General features: G+C 38.8%; 4 protein-coding genes and 2 non-coding genes across 10 annotated transcripts; 5 read left to right on the top strand and 1 right to left on the bottom strand.

The window, feature by feature from the left end:
* The first annotated feature begins 635 nt into the window (after nt 1–635).
* On the top strand, nt 636–4927 carry LOC112172860 (zinc finger CCCH domain-containing protein 32). 2 transcript variants are annotated; one of them, XM_024310358.2, is made up of 8 exons: nt 636–1126; nt 1268–1410; nt 2051–2113; nt 2214–2333; nt 2430–2451; nt 2551–2720; nt 2796–3113; nt 4240–4927. In XM_024310358.2, exons 1-8 carry the CDS (start codon nt 1042–1044, stop codon nt 4612–4614), a joined length of 1296 nt encoding a protein of 431 aa, XP_024166126.1. In that variant the 5' UTR covers nt 636–1041; the 3' UTR covers nt 4615–4927. The 2 variants fall into 2 exon arrangements, with proteins under 2 accessions (XP_024166126.1, XP_024166125.1); XM_024310357.2 differs by having other exon boundaries at nt 638–1126; nt 2430–2720.
* Nucleotides 4928–5733: 806 nt separating this feature from the next.
* TRNAL-AAG lies at nt 5734–5814 on the top strand. Its single transcript has one exon. It is a non-coding gene; the product is annotated as a tRNA-Leu (tRNA).
* Nucleotides 5815–8758: 2944 nt separating this feature from the next.
* On the top strand, nt 8759–12670 carry LOC112173472 (BTB/POZ domain-containing protein At1g03010). Of its 3 annotated transcripts, none has more exons than XM_024311105.2 (4): nt 8759–9339; nt 10440–10506; nt 10639–11835; nt 11928–12670. In XM_024311105.2, exons 1-4 carry the CDS (start codon nt 9248–9250, stop codon nt 12468–12470), a joined length of 1899 nt encoding a protein of 632 aa, XP_024166873.1. In that variant the 5' UTR covers nt 8759–9247; the 3' UTR covers nt 12471–12670. The 3 variants fall into 3 exon arrangements, with proteins under 3 accessions (XP_024166873.1, XP_024166875.1, XP_024166874.1); XM_024311107.2 differs by lacking the exon at nt 8759–9339 and adding an exon at nt 9684–10143; XM_024311106.2 differs by lacking the exon at nt 8759–9339 and adding an exon at nt 10171–10362.
* A 152-nt stretch (nt 12671–12822) lies between these two features.
* Nucleotides 12823–14493, top strand: LOC112172929. Of its 2 annotated transcripts, none has more exons than XM_024310433.2 (3): nt 12823–12839; nt 13135–13197; nt 14085–14493. In XM_024310433.2, exons 2-3 carry the CDS (start codon nt 13145–13147, stop codon nt 14275–14277), a joined length of 246 nt encoding a protein of 81 aa, XP_024166201.1. In that variant the 5' UTR covers nt 12823–12839; nt 13135–13144; the 3' UTR covers nt 14278–14493. The 2 variants fall into 2 exon arrangements, with proteins under 2 accessions (XP_024166201.1, XP_040365025.1); XM_040509091.1 differs by having other exon boundaries at nt 12824–12843.
* Nucleotides 12924–12996, top strand: TRNAR-ACG. Its single transcript has one exon. It is a non-coding gene; the product is annotated as a tRNA-Arg (tRNA).
* Nucleotides 14494–14827: 334 nt separating the features above from the next.
* On the bottom strand, nt 14828–15543 carry LOC112168857 (monothiol glutaredoxin-S6). Its single transcript, XM_024305778.2, has one exon. The coding sequence runs from the start codon at nt 15436–15438 to the stop codon at nt 15121–15123; it is 318 nt and encodes a 105-aa protein (XP_024161546.1). The 5' UTR covers nt 15439–15543; the 3' UTR covers nt 14828–15120.
* Nucleotides 15544–17127: the final 1584 nt, after the last annotated feature.

Here is a 17127-nt window from a genome sequence, read left to right as displayed (position 1 = left end):
TTGTCCAAAGAGTTTTTTGTTGAATTGTTGTAATTCCCTTTTCTTCTGAAAAGAACTTGATACACATAAGAGATGTAAGCAAGTATTTTGGAAGGGAAGTGACGGCCCACGTTTCTTAAAATCTCTTACCTAACAATTCTAAAGCCAAATTGTTGTTCACCTATCCATTTCCCCTCCCCCCAAAAAAAACAAGTAGCAGACCTTTTTATGTCCCCCATATATAAAACGTGACACTAAAAACACACAGGAAAAATCCAACCAGTTAACGGTCGATAAACAACATTTGATATATCGGTGGAAATCTATGATTACCGATTACTAAGCTAAGCTAAACCCCTCAATAATTAATCCTTAAGCTAGATTACCGCGCGCTGTATAGTGCTGACACCTAACTTAGTTAAGAAGTCAGAACTTGTACTCCGATTAAAAAAAAAAAAAAAAAAAGAAGCTTTTTTCTTCCCACTCCCCATCTCCAAATGACTATTTTGCTCCTGCACTTCATCCAACATGTTGGGCACACCCCCGAGGGCTGTTCCATAACTTCGGAAGCACCACCCCAAGCGTCGGTTCCGAAAGCTACCCAAGCTTTTTCCAGATGCGCTTTATTTAAAAAAATAAATAAAAAAAACAAAAAAAACCAAAAAACAAAAACACAGAGAGGGAGAGAGAGTGAAAGAGTGTGTGTGAAGCCAAAAAGGCCAAAATACCAGACCGTACGGATACGGTCGCTCTCTCTCTTTCTTAATAGAGAGAAAGCTCAAAGCTTGAGCTTTCTTTCTTTTCTTTCTTTGTTTCTCCGTTACTTGTGTTGTTATTGTTTGTGTGTTTGGTTTTTTTTTTTTTTTTTTTTTTCTTTTTCTTTTTGGTTTGTTGGGGGCTACACACTCACTCTTGATCGAGCTCTGCGATCCTTCTAGGGCAAGTCTAGAAGGGGGTGTGGGTAGTGGTGGTGGGAATCCTGTACAGCCGGGTCCTTTCTCTCCTTTTTCCTCCTTTTAGTTAGTGTACAGAAGGCTCTACTAAACGACGCCGTTTTGACCCATGGAGCAGCTCTACGGTCGGAGCCCCGCGAGAAACGGGTCCAACCCGGAATGGAGCTCCACGGCGGGCGAGACCGGCCTCGAAGGTACCGATTTTGTTTCGTTTTGGGTTTGATTTGCGGGAATTTGGGGAGGTTTGGGACCTTTGGGTTCCTAGGGTTTTGAAATTTGGTTTGGTAATGTGGGGTGGGGGGTTTTGGTTGTGATTTGGGGCTGGAATTTTGTAGAGCAAATGTGGCAATTCGGCCTTACCAGCACCGAATCGTACCCGGAGCGGCCCGGTGTGCCCAACTGTGTCTACTACATGAGAACCGGCTTCTGTGGTTATGGCGTCAGGTGCCGCTACAGCCATCCTCGTGATCGTGCTGCGGTAAGCCCTAGTTTCTTGTGATTGTGTCTCTGCTTTTAAGTACCGAATGTGAGCATTTTGATTAGTTGAGTAGTTTTGAGTGTTTCGGAGTGTGTTTTAGCTTGTTGCTTCGAAACTCGATGGTAGGTTGTTTGCCGAGTAAACCTCAGGGGCTGAAACTAGGGGGTGGATTTCGGAGTTGTATGTTTTTTTGGACTTCTTGTTACATCTAGAATAGGTCAAATTTGTGTGCGATGAAAATATTGGGCATAAATGTGAGGTGTTTGATATGAAACCAGTACTTTTAAGCTTGTTGTTTACTGCGACTGGAATGTTAGCCATTTTGATATTCGTTAGTTTAATTTCTTTGTGCGGAGTTAGCTTGTTGTCCTTTTGTCTGAAACTAATGCTTGTTTGTTTGCTGAGAAACCTGAGGAGATGGTGATGGGGGCAAATTTCAGAATTATGTTTCTTTGGGGTTTGTGTTACAACTAGTTGGGTTAAATTTGTATTTTGATGAAATGAAATAGACCTAAAATTTGTGCTTTGGGCTGTGGGAGCAATTTGTTTTAGTGCCACATAATGTATACTCATTTTTTGGATTTCGTTAATAGCTGAAATTATCTTATTTGAGAATTTGGTTATTTAATGCTGCATTCAGGTTGTGGCAGCCGTGAGAGCTACAGGGGACTACCCAGAAAGAGTGGGCGAACCTGTATGTCAGGTATGCTGATGTATTTCAGGATTAAAAATTGGCATTTCTTCCCTGGTCTTCACAATGTGACAGTAACATCAACTTATGGCATTTGTTGCATAATGTCCAGTATTATTTAAAGACTGGGACCTGTAAATTTGGTGCGTCCTGCAAGTTCCATCATCCGAAACATGGAGGTGGATCCTTGACCCGTGCTCCACTAAATATTTATGGCTACCCGCTACGACCGGTTTGGATTTCCTTCTCTCCACTAAATACACTGGACATTTGCATGATTTTGATAAACTTGTGGTACAATTGGCTCAAAGTTGTTTAAATGTAACAGGGTGAGAATGAATGCTCCTACTATTTGAAAACGGGGCAATGCAAATTTGGTTTAACCTGTAAATTCCACCACCCGCAACCTGCTGGAACAACAGTACCAGCCTCTGCACCTCAATTTTATCCATCGGTGCAGTCTCCTTCTGTTCCCATGCCAGAACAATTTGGGGGGCAATCCACCGGTTTGAGGGTGGCCAGGCCTCAACTATTACCTGGTTCATATGTGCAAGGGGCTTATGGTCCTGTCTTGATTCCTCCGGGAGTTGTTCCTATTCCGAGCTGGAATCCTTATTCGGTACGATAAAAACATATCTATGTTGAGATTTTGTCGAAAGTGGTTACTTGTGTGTAACTTGTTTATTTGGTGCAGGCACCTTTAAGTCCTGTACTATCTCCTGGAGCTCAACCCACAGTTGGAGCAACCTCTTTGTATGGACTGACACAGCTATCTTCTCCCACCCATGCCCTTGCAAGACCTTATACCTCTGTACCATCATCTGTTGGTCCTTCTAGCAGCAGCCCAAATGAACAAGCCTTCCCAGAGAGGCCTGGAGAACCTGAATGCCAGTATTACCTGAGAACTGGAGACTGTAAATTTGGACCCTCCTGTCGGTACCATCATCCTCGAGATCGGATTGCACCAAGGACAAATTGTCTCCTCAGTACAGTTGGTCTCCCACTCCGTCCGGTATGCTGAGTTATACATATATTAAATTTTTGAAGCTTTAACCCTTTACATTTCCTGTGCCAGAGCTTAGAAGAACCTAATAACTGTTTTTGCTTGACTAAACAATAAGTTTTTCTATTGGAAAGTGACTGATTCTTATCACGTTCAGGGTTGTGCAGAATTTACAATCATAATTATGCAATTGAGCAGCCATAAGAGTTAATTTGAAATGTTTTTGATGTAAGATTGTTCTGCAGTTTTAGGTAGGTATTACTTTCAATATGGTCTCTTTAGCAGAACCTTCTTGTTATAAAGGTTAGCAAGAATTTGTTCCACATTGAGTGCTAAAGAAGTTGATGCTCATTCTTGTAGAAATCTGTAGTTAATGTGAGGGTGTAATTCAGTCATTGTTGGAATTGGACCAAATGGTAAACAGAATGTAAGTTCTAAGTTGCAAACAAAGTGTGCCTCTGGTTGGGTAAAGAATATCACAAAGTGGTAGTTTCTCCAAAGTCCAAACATTTTTGTTTTAGAAATGTAAAAGCCGAGTCTAACTAGTCTATCTGTGTATGCCATTGCAATTACATGTTATGCTTTGTACTTGCATTGTTCTCAATATTTTTCTTCTCTCTAATTGTGGCTGGTAGTTCTCGTTCTTCTTCTCTTCCTTTTTTTTTCCCCTCCTTTCAGGATGTTTCCTGGGCAGAAATGTCTCTGTTCAGATATTTTGTTTTATATTTTAATTTGGTTTGCCTATTTGTTTTAAGAACTGGAGAGTCCATCTCTTCACACCTTGTATCCGCAAATACCTTTCTTTTCCTCTCCATTCACACCACTCTGAAAACTTCTAGCACAGCACATCTTCATAAAACCATTCCCCCTTCTCCTCCTTCAAAGGCCATGCCCCTTTTTCAGTAACACAGAGTTTGTGATTTTTCTTGTTATGTCTATTGGTGTCTTATGCCTTCTTGTGATGCTGAACAGTTATATTCATTAACCTGTTAATGATATGATGTTCTTTTTTCATTTGTATACCTTGTTTCAGATCTATTATTTTCTTCATTTAGTTTTCTCATTCCTATATAGATTTCTTTTTCCAGAGAATTCAGTAACAAAAATTTAAAGTGGTTTTGGTATGTTTTGACAGGGCGCGCAACCTTGTACATTTTACTTGCAAAATGGGCATTGCAAGTTTGGATCTTCCTGCAAGTTCGATCATCCAATGGGGACCATGAGATATAGCCCATCAGCTTCATCTCTCGATATGCCTGTTGCTCCATTCCCAGTTGGATCTTTGCTGGGCACTCTGGCTCCTTCATCCTCATCTTCAGAGCTTCGACCTGAATTAATTTCAGCTAGAATGCCCTCTTCTGGGAACCCGTCAAGTAGTTCAGTCGGATTGATTTTTTCTCAAAGCGGATCTGTTTCACTAGCTGATGTGCAACTATCAAGTCAAACTTCTGTTCCTATAAGCAATAGCAGAAGCACAAGGCAAGGTGGCGAGGTTCGTCGTTCGAGCTAATGTAATTCCCGAAAGTCACTCCTCATTGTCTCCTGGGTGCAGTTTCAACCAGCCACTCTGTTTATAGATGTCGGGTAAATGTGTAATGGTCAATTGTGCAAAGGTTTTATATTTCAGTCATGGTCTATCAACAAATTGTGTTTAGCGGTTTAGCCCACACTAGGATGGATATTGTTGATGATAGTGTCATCTATATACAGCAATCAATATGATTCCAAATAAGCTGCAAATATCAAATCCCATAATGTACTATCTCTTTCAAGTAATTATAGTAGAGAGCAAGCAATTCAAATAAGCCTGCCATGTTTCCTTCGACTTTTGAAACATTTACAAGTGTTCTTATCATTTTGTTTTCTGCAATTAAAAGTGTCACCATCCTCAGGTGTAGGCACAGAAATATCTCGTGCTTTTCTCGTTCAGTACCATTCCTAACTTTAAATTCCATCTGACATGTCCATGAGAAAAGAAAAATGTTAGCTAAGAATCACTTGTTGAACATGAAGGCTTCATTGGATCTGCATGTCTGAAAGCGTGGTTCATGGTCAATCCTCAATCCTCAGTCACTGCCCTGAAACTGCAAAGTTGGCGTACCAAATCCATCATTCCATCGTTTTTATTTTTTTTTAAAAAAGGTTCCGGTTTCTTAGCTTATTGCCACCTTATAAACCTCGGCCGCCAGCCCTAATCCAGGCGAGCCAGCCATCTCCACGTCTGGTTGTTCGGAATGGTGTAAGGCCAGTCTTGCTCGACGGCAACGTTCTGCAAAACAATATAAATGGAGCTGTCTTCGAATAAGATTGCCTTACCCCAATCCTCATATCAGACGGTGTTTTTTCATACACCAAAAGCCTAATCTGGACGAATTGTTCACAGGTGTCTCAGCTTGCTTCTCACTACGCCATCCGCTTTCTCCTTGCTCGGTCAGTTGCTAATAACAATCATGTATGTTTTGCAGATTTAGCTACTTGCCTGGCAAGGCTGTGGATGAAGTAGAAGCTGACGACAAAATGTATAACGAGAATTAAACCCACACTCCAGATTACATAGCCCAGGTGTGCCCTTTTTCCCATTCCATTCCCAGGGTATTAGTTTATTTTCTCTCCGTAAAGGTACATAGTCGTTGATATGGCCGAGTTGGTCTAAGGCGCCAGATTAAGGTTCTGGTCCGAAAGGGCGTGGGTTCAAATCCCACTGTCAACATCTCTCTTTTTTTTTTTTTTTTTTTTTTTAACCTTTAAATTTAATTATCAATTTTTTTTTTTTTTAACCTTTAAATTTAATTATCAATTTTTCAAGCATTTGTGACTGAAGCTGTTCGTTCCTCTTCTAGTCTTCTTGAAGAGGTGGTGTGCAATGGCATCAAGTCAAAAGGACATTAGTCAAGTATTTTCTTTTTGGTAAACAACGAGATTATTGGTTCTAATCATCATTGATATTTAGTAAAAACCCGGTTAAAAAAAATAATGCTCCTTTATCATTTCGAGACTTTGTTTCTTCTAGTAATTTGTTAGTGAGAGTCGTTATCGCACGTTTGAACGAATAAATTGTTCTAAAAGTCAATTGAAGAAAAGCATTGACCGGCATGAATCCTAAGTAATCAAGTTATTATGAACTCTCAAACATACCCTTCCATTAGCCAATGGTTCACTATTGTTAGTGGTTTAACCAGATTATCAGATTCACATGGCTTTATATAATGTTGGTCTATATTTGAAGGACATGGGTTTGATACCAAATCATTAATTCAAGGGCAAATCTACATCTCTCTTTAAGTTTGATTACAAATGGGTTCTATAATAATCCAAGAAGCATTATGATATATGATCCCCCACCGACCCACACGTTGGATGAACACAATGCCATGCTTGCTGCACTTACCATCATTCTCCTCAAGTTTTAAATTAGTGGGTTCACATTTTTTTGCCTCTCTGCATAATTAGTAGCACACCCTTTTCCTCACCTGCACTAATCATTCAATGTCCTTTTTCACCCTCATGTGTATCAAAAAGAAAGACACCCTTTTGGCTATTGCTGTCCTTCCCATCTGATGTGGCTCACAGAAATATTCTAGCTCTCAAATCTGATATTGTTTTTCTTGTTTTTATGCCGAGCACGTCAATGGAGAACTTATATCAGTTAATTTGAGCTAAAAATATAGATGAACAACATATATTGGGTGGTGAGAGAGCACATGTGGCCGTTGGGCCTAACACGTGGATAATTTGCTATGATAATATGAAGGCATAAGAGCATCCAATTCAAAACTAATTGATAATGAATAAAGAGACTGAAGTTTTTATAAATGTTATTCTTAACGAAAAGATCTACTCTGTATAAATTAATCTGATGAATGAGATTCCCAAACTATGCCTACCGCCTAGGTCCACTTGTACGTTAAACCAAAAGGTGAAGATTATTTTGACGAAGCAGCTTTAACATTCCCTAAACTTTGCCATTTTAAATGGTGGCAAGTTCCATGTATAATTGATGCTTCAAGCTAGAGGCCCTTTCATTATCACCCTCAACCGTTAAGTATATTATATCATGGCACTTTGATTGGCCATAACAGATCAACAACAAAGTTTATGATAGAATGAAGATAGAGAGGAACAAACAACTTTTGCCTTCCTGATGCTACTTTTTATGAAAATTTAATTTTCCTCTCACAACCTTTTCATGAAACAGGCAAGGACTCGGCTTTGTTTTATTTTAAGTGCAAGATTCTATTAAGATTTTGCTGCATATGATCTTCTGACTGAATAGACAAACAAACAGTCCATATCAGTCCAAACCTGCTTTTACTATATGTTCTTGTTGTCTGTCACAGACTACACCAAAGAGTAAAGATTACCATATATGTAGCAAACAAGATTAATCCTCTGGGATTTACCCAGGCACTCTTGCTTTAATTCATTTGGCTAAAAAAATCATAAACCAACTAAAGCACAGAACTGGCTGGAAATCAATAAGTGCACCCAATACCTACGGTGACTAATCTAACTGCTCCCAGCTTCGAGTTCCATGACTCCATAGACTAAAAGTTTCGCACTTTGTCACTCTTTTATCAGTATTTCAGTACATCTGGATCTGTAGCAATGTTGAACAGGGAGGACCACTAGCCAACCATGAAGAAAGAATCCAATTCATTTTCTTTTAGGGCTGCAAAGCGCCAAGCCTGCAAAGGGCGCATATGCCATATGGTGGAATGAATGAATTGATCTGAGTACAGATTAAACTGGCCGGTGATTTTTTTGTGGCTTTGATTTGCTTCTTGTTTAAATTCTGTTGATGACCTACCAGCAGCACAAAAGAGAGAATTGAATTGATGGGATCATCATTACCACCTGATCGACACAATCTTAGGCCATAATGGATCCAACAGTTGTCACACTGAGAGCACTCGAAAACTATAGCTAGTATTTTGATCTAATACTGAAATAATGTAACATGAGTTTGTTCATCTAACTCAAAATAAATTGATATTTGTTTGAAAGACTCATATTACTATTTACTATTCTAGTTCTAAACGCACATGATTTCAACTTATAAACTCAAAAATATGGGCATCTAACTTGAAATCATCTGGTATGTATCAAGCTGCTTACCATGTATACCTAAACAGTAAACTTAATTTACTAGCCGTTAGTGTGTGTTGCTATCCTACTTATCCAGGACAAGCCGATGAGCTCAAAAAAGTTGTGGAATGAGTGTATCTATATTCACTTCATATATAAGCAGAGAAAATGATCGAGACTCGTTCCAAATTTGTATCGTTTGGATATGTTAACCTAATAGAAATGTCACACTTGGAACACATATAGTTCGATAAGTTTTATGAAATGTAGAAGTACTTTGTAGCGTTTCTAATAAAAATGGTATCAAGCAAATGCACTTCCTACATAAGCATGGCCAAAGATGCTAAGAAATGTAAAAGACTGGCATTAGAGTACAACTATCCTGGGTAAACATATAGTTTAAGTGGATGCATTGTGGTTCTCATTATAACATGTAATCCCACTCATCCTATAAACCTCCACTTTACTTGGCTTTACACATAATGGATACTTAATTTAAGCAAAAGCTCTATGTGGGTAGCTTTCACTCACCATGATTACATCCCCCAAAAGCCACAGCAACGCCTCAGAAATCCAGCAATTCCTCCAAAACAAAAACCATGTAAAAAGAAGACCTTTCACCGAAAAGTGTAAGAGCAGCTACAAATTTCTTGACTTTTAGATTTGCCACATTATTATAAAAACCAAACACTCATTAAAAGCATTGGTTACAAAGTCATCACTACCCCCCTTTGTTGCTGCATGGATTCATGTGACTTTCTCTTCACTCCAGCACTCTCTTCCTACAGGCCCTTAAAACAAATCCGTCAGAAAAAGAATGATTTGTGTCAAACTGTTGAAAAATGAGATGGGTTTTAGTTGGGAGTACTTATTTGAGTTGTTTCATTGAAAGATTGAAACTTTGGGATTTGGGTTGCAGAAGTTTTAGTGGGAATTCAAACACCAAAATTCAGATGTGTTTTCAGTGACAGCTTGAAAGATTGAAGTTTTAGGACTTGGTAGTAGGATTTGTATTGCAGAAGTTTGAATTTGAATTTTGCACACAGGTGTTTGAGGAAATGGGTGTTGTGACTGTTGGTGAATTGAAGCCTAGCATTTCAGGGAAGAGGTCTTTTCGTCCAAGCTCGAGTATAAGGCATGCCACAGAATGGTAACGTCTTCCTTCTCTTCTAGCCCTTCATATTTTACCTGCAATTTTCTACTTGCAAGCCACAAAATTCACCATTGAATGGTGGGTGACTTCAACTTATTCTCCACCATTCGTAGCAGAGTAGTCATTTAGGCCTTAGCTTGGTGCCTCTACATTTGTCGCAGAGTTTAGGTTTATGCATTAACTCTGTGTTATCAATTCTTGCATCTTAGTTTGGGTTTTGAGCAGTCAAAACTCAAAAGACAGTCTGGGTTTTTTGAAATACTCTCGTGGCCATGATTCTAAACCGGCCTAATCTTTAGGCCCCTTAAATTTATGGAAGACAACAAAACTTCATAGTGCATCATTGTGGCATATAAATCCTGTGAACTTGATCTTGGAGGCAGTCTCAAATCAAAACGACAACGGCACGAGGAGGTCCGGGTGGAAACGTGTCCATTTTCAATACTTTCACTATCAACATTGTGAAATGCCAACTGCCAAACGCATGAGTTGAATTTCCTGGTGATGAATTATTTTTGTGCCTTCAACATCTGTAGGCCCTGAAATACGTACAGACAAGTTGCAGAATTGTTCTCTAAGTTTGACAGATCTTCTGGCTTTATATGGGAGTAGCAACAAATTAAGGCATTAAGCCAAACCCAGCTAGCTAAACCATCCCAGTGGACCATGTAGTGACCCGGAAATCTCTCGAGGCAGGTGAATCGATCAATTCCGTCCATTTCCGGAGAAGAACAAGTCCCGGAAAAACCTCAAATTATCATTTTATCCTTGGCATGTCTAACATTACTGCCTGTGCAAAATGTAATCCACTCGTTTTTGCAATTATTGAGTCGTCGTTTTACAGTCGGCCATCCATATTGAATCATTAGTAGCTAGGAGGATTACATTATTTATAAGTTTTAATTGATGTGCTAACTGTACATAAATTGAACCCAATTAATTGTGTATATTTCAATGAAAGATTATAGAAGAAGCTCATGCATGCAAGGTTTTTGATATGTTTGCAAACATCAACAACATGTATGCATGCAATTCTAAATGATGTCTGAAGTGTTTAATTTTTTTTCCTTCTCATTTAACAAAAGCATCTTTTGCAGGCCAATCTCTGATGTTTCTAGTGATCTTACTGTGGAGATAGGAGCATCAAGCTTTGCCCTTCACAAGGTGAGGAAAATTAAATTCAGTACTAGTGACTTTATTGTTCAAACAAGTTCCTATAGATTTATGTTTACGGTAGCAAAATAATCATCACCGTTGTCTATTAAATGAAAAAAAATAATGTGGACTTTATTGCAGTTCCCTCTAGTTTCTCGGAGTGGAAAGATTCGGAAACTGTTGCTTGAAGCAAAAGATTCAAAAGTTTCACGTGTGATTCTTCCATCTGTTCCGGGCGGAGCAGAGGCATTTGAGCTAGCTGCAAAGTTCTGTTATGGCCATAATATTGAGATCACACAAGCAAATGTTGCCTTGCTCCGTTGCACAGCTCACTTTCTTGAAATGACGGAAGAGTATGCTGAGAAGAGCCTGGAAACAAGAACTGAAGCTTATCTAAAGGATATGGTGTTCCCAAACATATCAAAATCAATAGCAGTTCTTCATCGTTGCGAAACACTCTTGCCTGCAGCAGAAGAAACCAACCTGGTTAGCAGGCTCATCAATGCAATTGCAAACAATGCGTGCAAAGAGCAGCTCACCTCTGGCTTACTGAAACTTGACCACAACTTTCCTTCAAAAGTAGCTACTATGGAACCTGAAACGCCCTCGGATTGGTGGGGAAAAGCGCTTTCGGTGCTTAGTCTTGACTTCTTCCAGAGGGTTTTATCTGCAGTGAAAACCAAGGGTCTTAAACAGGATATGATCAGCAAAATTTTGATAAATTACGCCCATAACTCTCTTCAAGGTCTTGTTGTAAGGGATGCGCAATTGGTCAAAGGAAATCTCTTCGATTTAGAACTGCAAAAGAAACAAAGGGTCATTGTTGAAGCTATTGTTAGTTTACTACCAACACAATCAAGGAAGAGTCCAGTTCCAATGGCATTTCTTTCGAGTTTGTTGAAAACTGCAATTGCAGCATCAGCATCCACTTCATGCAGATCTGATTTGGAGAGGCGGATTGGTTTGCAGCTGGATCAGGCAATTCTTGAAGACATCCTCATTCCTACAAACTCACATGGAAACAACCACAGCACAATTTATGATGCCGACACTATAGTGAGAATCTTCTCCATATTTTTGAACTTGGATGAGGATGATGAAGACGATACTAATCTGTTAAGAGATGAAAGTCAAATGGTTTATGATTTTGACAGCCCTGGATCTCCTAAACAAAGTTCAATCTTGAAGGTCTCTAAGTTACTGGACAATTATCTTGCCGAAGTTGCATTGGACTCAAACTTGTCACCATCAAAGTTCACAGCTCTAGCAGAACTACTTCCAGACCATGCACGAATAGTAAGTGATGGACTCTACAGAGCTGTGGATATCTTCCTCAAAGTGAGCATCTCAAAAACATTTTCAATTTGTCTATGCATTTTTATTTTATAGTTTTATGATTCAAACATATATGCTTGTATTTCTGTTTATAGGTTCACCCAAACATGAAGGACTCTGAAAGGTACCGGCTTTGCAAAACCATAGACTGCCAGAAACTATCCCAAGAAGCCTGCAGTCATGCAGCACAGAATGAAAGGCTACCGGTACAGATGGCAGTTCAGGTCCTATACTTTGAGCAAATCAGGCTGAGGAATGCAATGAATGGTGGCCACAATCAGTTCTTCTTTGGCGCAATTAATGGCACTCAATTCCCTCAAAGATCAGGCAGTGGTGCTGGCAGTGGAGCCATTTCCCCTAGAGACAACTACGCATCAGTTCGGAGAGAGAATCGAGAGCTGAAGCTTGAAGTCGCTAGAATGAGAATGAGGCTGACAGACTTGGAAAAAGATCATGTCACTATGAAGCAAGAGCTTGTTAAGACACACCCTGCAAATAAGTTGTTCAAATCCTTCACCAAAAAATTGGGGAAGATCAATGCATTGTTCCGGATTAATAGTATCAAGACCTTGGGGGGTAAGGCGCATTCGGAGAGCAGATTCCCGTTTCAGAAGCGAAGGCGCCATTCAGTTTCATGACTATCTAGGAGTGTGAATATGTAGTATATGTATAACTACAACAAGAGTGTATACTATATAGTATAAGTATAAATATAAGCTAGTGTGATGGCTTCTAATCTCAGTTTTCACAGCTTTTTGAGTGTGTACTTGATTCTAGTGCTGTATAACATGCATTTATGTGATAAATCCCCCATCTTTTATCTTTTATTGAAGTCTCTTTTATGGAATAATACCCCTTGCAAATCATGTTTGATGCTATAGGCACTAGTTCACGAACTCAATTGCAGAAGTAGCATTAGGATAAATAAATTGTAGGGTGAGTTCCGACCCACATGAAAGGCGTAACGATCAGGGCACTGTCTCAGTCTCTCAGAGAGAGAGAGAGAGAGAGTCGGTGAAATAGACGTGTCTCTGAATTCTGAATATACCGTTATGTATGAAATTAATTTTTATCAGGGTATCTAACAGCAAGACTCTGTGGCCCAATGGATAAGGCGCTGGTCTACGAAACCAGAGATTCTGGGTTCGATCCCCAGCAGAGTCGCTATATATATATATATATATTTTTTTTTTTTATTTCTTCATCTTTTTCCTGAAGGAAAGAATAAAACGACGTCGCTGCTGTATTGTTACTATAATACCTGCGTGCCACCGTCGATTAACAGAAACGGCGGGTATCTCTAGAGAGAGAGATGACAATATCTTCTCCATGGCTGCGGTCGTTGCCCTTCTCCAGACTCTTCAGGTGCCTCATTTTAATGACCCAAGTTTTTCTTTATTCAGATTCTGCACCATTTTTACACAAAGTTCTTTTCTTTTTGTTTTGTTCAAATTGCAAAAAGGCTGTGAAGCTAAATTGAATATGAACCCATCTGATTGAAACCCTGTAAATAAATCCCAGGCTATCGGGGTTATCTAGTGTACTAAAATTTCTTCTTTCTGTGATATAGTGGGCAAATTCATTGCAAGCTTGAATCTTTATGTGAATGGGAAACAAAAAAAAAAGAAAAAAAAAAAAAAGAAAGATTCTTTGTTTGCCAATGCCAATATTGTGTTGGTTACATTAGATATATTGATCTGGATCAGAATTGAAACTCTTGCTGCCCTGTGGTGTAATAACTGTTTAGTCTGTTTACCTCTTTTATCTTCTCCCTTTGGTGAAAGTTAACATTTTCATCTAATTGTAGCTTTATTACATGTGTTGTGGTCATGAAAGATAGTGCAAGTAATTGTAAGGCTCCCCAGTTCATAAAGCTAGTAACTTTGTAAGAATAATAGAATTTTAGAGGCCTTTAGAGATTAATCCTAGCTTAGAAACCTGCAAATGGGGATTATTTGGATGAAAGTGTTCAACCGGAGAAGAAGTACTATGAGAGCTCAGTGCTGTGGGACAGAAGGCTAGGAACTCATAAGCAGATCTTTCCCCAGTTTTGATATCGGAAATTTCTTTCCTCAGATGCCTATGTTTAAGTTTTCGTACCAATGATTTTCATGTCCCTAAAAATTTAGCAGCATGAAGTATGATGTTCAGCTGTGCACTTGCTCTCCCTGTGTATTTCTGCAGTTAATCTCTTACTAAAACATCTTATAGTTTATTTTACATTTGAATTGGGATTATATTCTGCTTCAAAGGCAGCTGGAGCATGAGATGGAAACTGTGGTGACAGTGCTGCAACCTGGTCCGTTGGGAATTGTAGAACACAAGTTTTCTGCTGAGGAGATACGTAAGGCAAATGCTACTGTTCAAAGGGCAGTGCAGAAATGGCAACAGAATGCAATCCTAGAGAAGAGAAGTCGCATCTTAGAAGAGTATATACAGAAGTGAAAGATCTTAATCCTTTAATTGGACGATCAAACAATGTTGCCAGAGCATACATTTCATAAAATTTCAAGAAGGGCTCCTACTTGTACTCTTTTCCACTCTTTCTGCTATAACTTATTATAAATAGGCAGGACTTGTATTTTCTCTTCAGATTTCGTTTGTTACATTATACGATATGAAGAAGCAAATGATTCATTTAGTTTTGTTTTGATAACTTTACTGAAGATGATTTGTTTTGGACATATTTTGTTAGGCAGTGATAAAGTACCAAAATGGTGTATATAATTTGTTGATTGTAATTAGGGTAACAATCTTGTCGGGAGAATGTCAAGTATACAGGATCAGGACATAGTTCCCAATCCAGAACAACAAAATTGATTTGTGGTATATTACCATGAGTTTACAGTGATCTTCTATGTATAAGGAGTAACTGTGACTGGTTACAGTAATAAATTTACACTTGTGCTTAGGTGATGATTAATGAGTCGAACCATTTAATTCGGAAGAAGAAGAAGAACAACAAATGAGAAGAACTAGGCAAACAAATCCGGTATAGGATCAAGTACTACTTTATTTCACGGAGTAATATAGGGAGATTACATGAACTTAAAAATTAAGCTCCCCACTCCAGCCAAGAGGGAAAAAATTCACCAAGCTCTCCTGTTCTAAATAAAGAACTAGTAGTACAAGATCATAAAATTTTGCCAGCCATAGCTATATACAGTACAACACGTTCATTCCTTCATAATAATAAACCCAAAGGATCGGGAGGGAGAGAACATGAAAACGTACTGTTATTTGGAGTCATGACTGTAAATTAGATATAACCAGAGTAGCATACCACTGTTAGTTCCAAACCCAAATGGCATTGGCCTCTAGGAGCCTAGGGGCAAGCTGGTTTCTGAGTTGGAGGGTCATGACCTGATTAGCTCCACCAACGAACTGTTGGCCTATGAAAACAGCTGGCACACTTGGCTCGCATTTCAGCTGCTCAACTAGCACCCTCTCTATTACTTGCCCATTTGGGATTTGATCAAGCTCATACACTGTTGGATTCGCCCCGTACCCTGTTATCAGTGAGCTGATGGAGTGGCTCATGCAACAAGTGCTCTTGCTGAATATCACCACTGGCTTTCCGGTCACCATGCTTGTTATCGTATCCATTGCAAAAGCTAAACTTTTTCAGTAGTTTGAAGCTCTGAAATGCGGGTGCTATATTTGATGGAAGTGACTTTGTGGAGGTGAAGAACTTTGAGCTCTCACTTAGGTCTATTTATAGTGTGGTGATCATGGCAATATTGTTTCTCAACCAGATAGAATAATTACTGATTGGCCGTTCCAAGGAATAACATGATCGATCGATAACCAAAAAGTCATTTGATTCTCAATTTATCCTTTTAGGATTTCTATGCGTGGTTAGTCGATAAGGACTCTTTAGCTCTTTGCATATCCATTCACTATGTAACTCTGGTTTAACACAGCTAGATCCATCCATCCATCTGCATAACTTTTCTTTTCTGGTCTGTTTTGGTCAATCCATCTACCTAATTAGTTCTGTCAATGTATTATGTATGCATTAGCTTGGAATAGACTCATGTTAACTCATTCCATGACACACGAGCAGATTTCAGAGGAGGGCATATTTGAAGATCTTTCTAGCTAAAAAAGAAAGGTCATCACAAACGGATGCTGTCAACACGGAACCCCGTCGTACTGTCTCATGAGTCATGAAATATTAGCAAGGTTAAGTGCGTAGAGAAGCCTGCTGCGATTATGCAATAACTGAGAATACACACTTCTTAGTCTTGGTCTGCACCCTTATGAAGAAGAAAAATCAGACGTCACTGCTAGTAACGTTCCAAAAATTAACAGTGCTATTTATATTCGCATACTTTTTTTCTATCCTTCGAGTCCGAAATTATAAGGGATAAACCTTATACATGAAAACACTCAGATGTAATGACACGTTTGCTTACAGAAGATAAGAGAAGAGAATATAATATAAATATAAATCAAAATTAAAATGTGACAGAGGCACTCTTGACCTAGATAATCTAGTATGTCCCTTGTTAATATACACACATACTTACGTAACGCAATTAGAGTCTAATTATTAGATGGATCAATTCGTCATTGAGGGGGACAATTGCTAATTAAAATTTTAAAAAAGCATTCATTGGCATATTTACAAGGGGGAGAAATAGTAGAAATGATGCCAATCAATCTTTGACTATATGCAATTAAGCTAGCTAGGGTTCTATCAAATATTTAATTGGAGCATTTGTCATAGAATAATAATATGCTGATGTGAAGAAGGAAGATGGGTTTATCCAAAAAGGGAAAAGATTCTCTTCCAATTCAGTCGAAGCAAACCGAAAGCGGTAACCTAGTGCTTAGAAAAACAAGTAAAAGTGATTTTGAAGGATGCTTTGTCTATAAGTAAAGGCTAATCCTCTTGCCCTCCCTAATGTGATTTCCTGTACAGGAATCGCAGATGAACTAATCTCGCTAATCCTCTATTTAATTTATAAAACAAAAAAAATTCCGTACAGGAAAGGAAATTGAAGATACCCCAAAGAACCTACCACCTTATTAACAATGGGGAAGAAATGCCACTAGCTAAAATATTCTCTGCCGTATCTAAAACGTTATTTGCCAATGGTTCTTCATCAAATTGCTAAGTAAGTAACCACCAACCAATGATGATGTCATAACAGTAGAAAAGAATACTTCAATTCAGGGTTAATTCAATGATTTGTGGGATGAATGAGGGTATATATATAAGTACAAAGAAGTAGTCTAATTCTAATAGGAAACAATCTTTCCATAATTACATGATTTTCTATAATCTAC

Source organism: Rosa chinensis, chromosome 6, assembly GCF_002994745.2.
Source record: "Rosa chinensis cultivar Old Blush chromosome 6, RchiOBHm-V2, whole genome shotgun sequence".
NCBI lineage: Eukaryota > Viridiplantae > Streptophyta > Magnoliopsida > Rosales > Rosaceae > Rosa > Rosa chinensis.
This window is presented reverse-complemented; position numbering and strand designations above follow the sequence as displayed.

Excerpts from the sequence above, each read along its gene's own strand:
- LOC112172860 (XM_024310357.2), top strand. The coding sequence starts at position 1,042 with ATGGAGCAGCTCTACGGTCGGAGCCCCGCGAGAAACGGGTCCAACCCG. Across the intron at positions 1,411-2,050 it reads ATCCTCGTGATCGTGCTGCG|GTTGTGGCAGCCGTGAGAGC; the intron begins GTAAGCCCTAGT and ends TGCTGCATTCAG. Across the intron at positions 2,334-2,429 it reads ATGGCTACCCGCTACGACCG|GGTGAGAATGAATGCTCCTA; the intron begins GTTTGGATTTCC and ends TAAATGTAACAG.
- LOC112173472 (XM_024311105.2), top strand. The coding sequence starts at position 9,248 with ATGGGTGTTGTGACTGTTGGTGAATTGAAGCCTAGCATTTCAGGGAAG. Across the intron at positions 9,340-10,439 it reads ATAAGGCATGCCACAGAATG|GCCAATCTCTGATGTTTCTA; the intron begins GTAACGTCTTCC and ends CATCTTTTGCAG. Across the intron at positions 10,507-10,638 it reads CAAGCTTTGCCCTTCACAAG|TTCCCTCTAGTTTCTCGGAG; the intron begins GTGAGGAAAATT and ends ACTTTATTGCAG.
- LOC112172929 (XM_024310433.2), top strand. The coding sequence starts at position 13,145 with ATGACAATATCTTCTCCATGGCTGCGGTCGTTGCCCTTCTCCAGACTC. Across the intron at positions 13,198-14,084 it reads CCCTTCTCCAGACTCTTCAG|GCAGCTGGAGCATGAGATGG; the intron begins GTGCCTCATTTT and ends TCTGCTTCAAAG.
- LOC112168857 (XM_024305778.2), bottom strand. The coding sequence starts at position 15,438 with ATGGATACGATAACAAGCATGGTGACCGGAAAGCCAGTGGTGATATTC.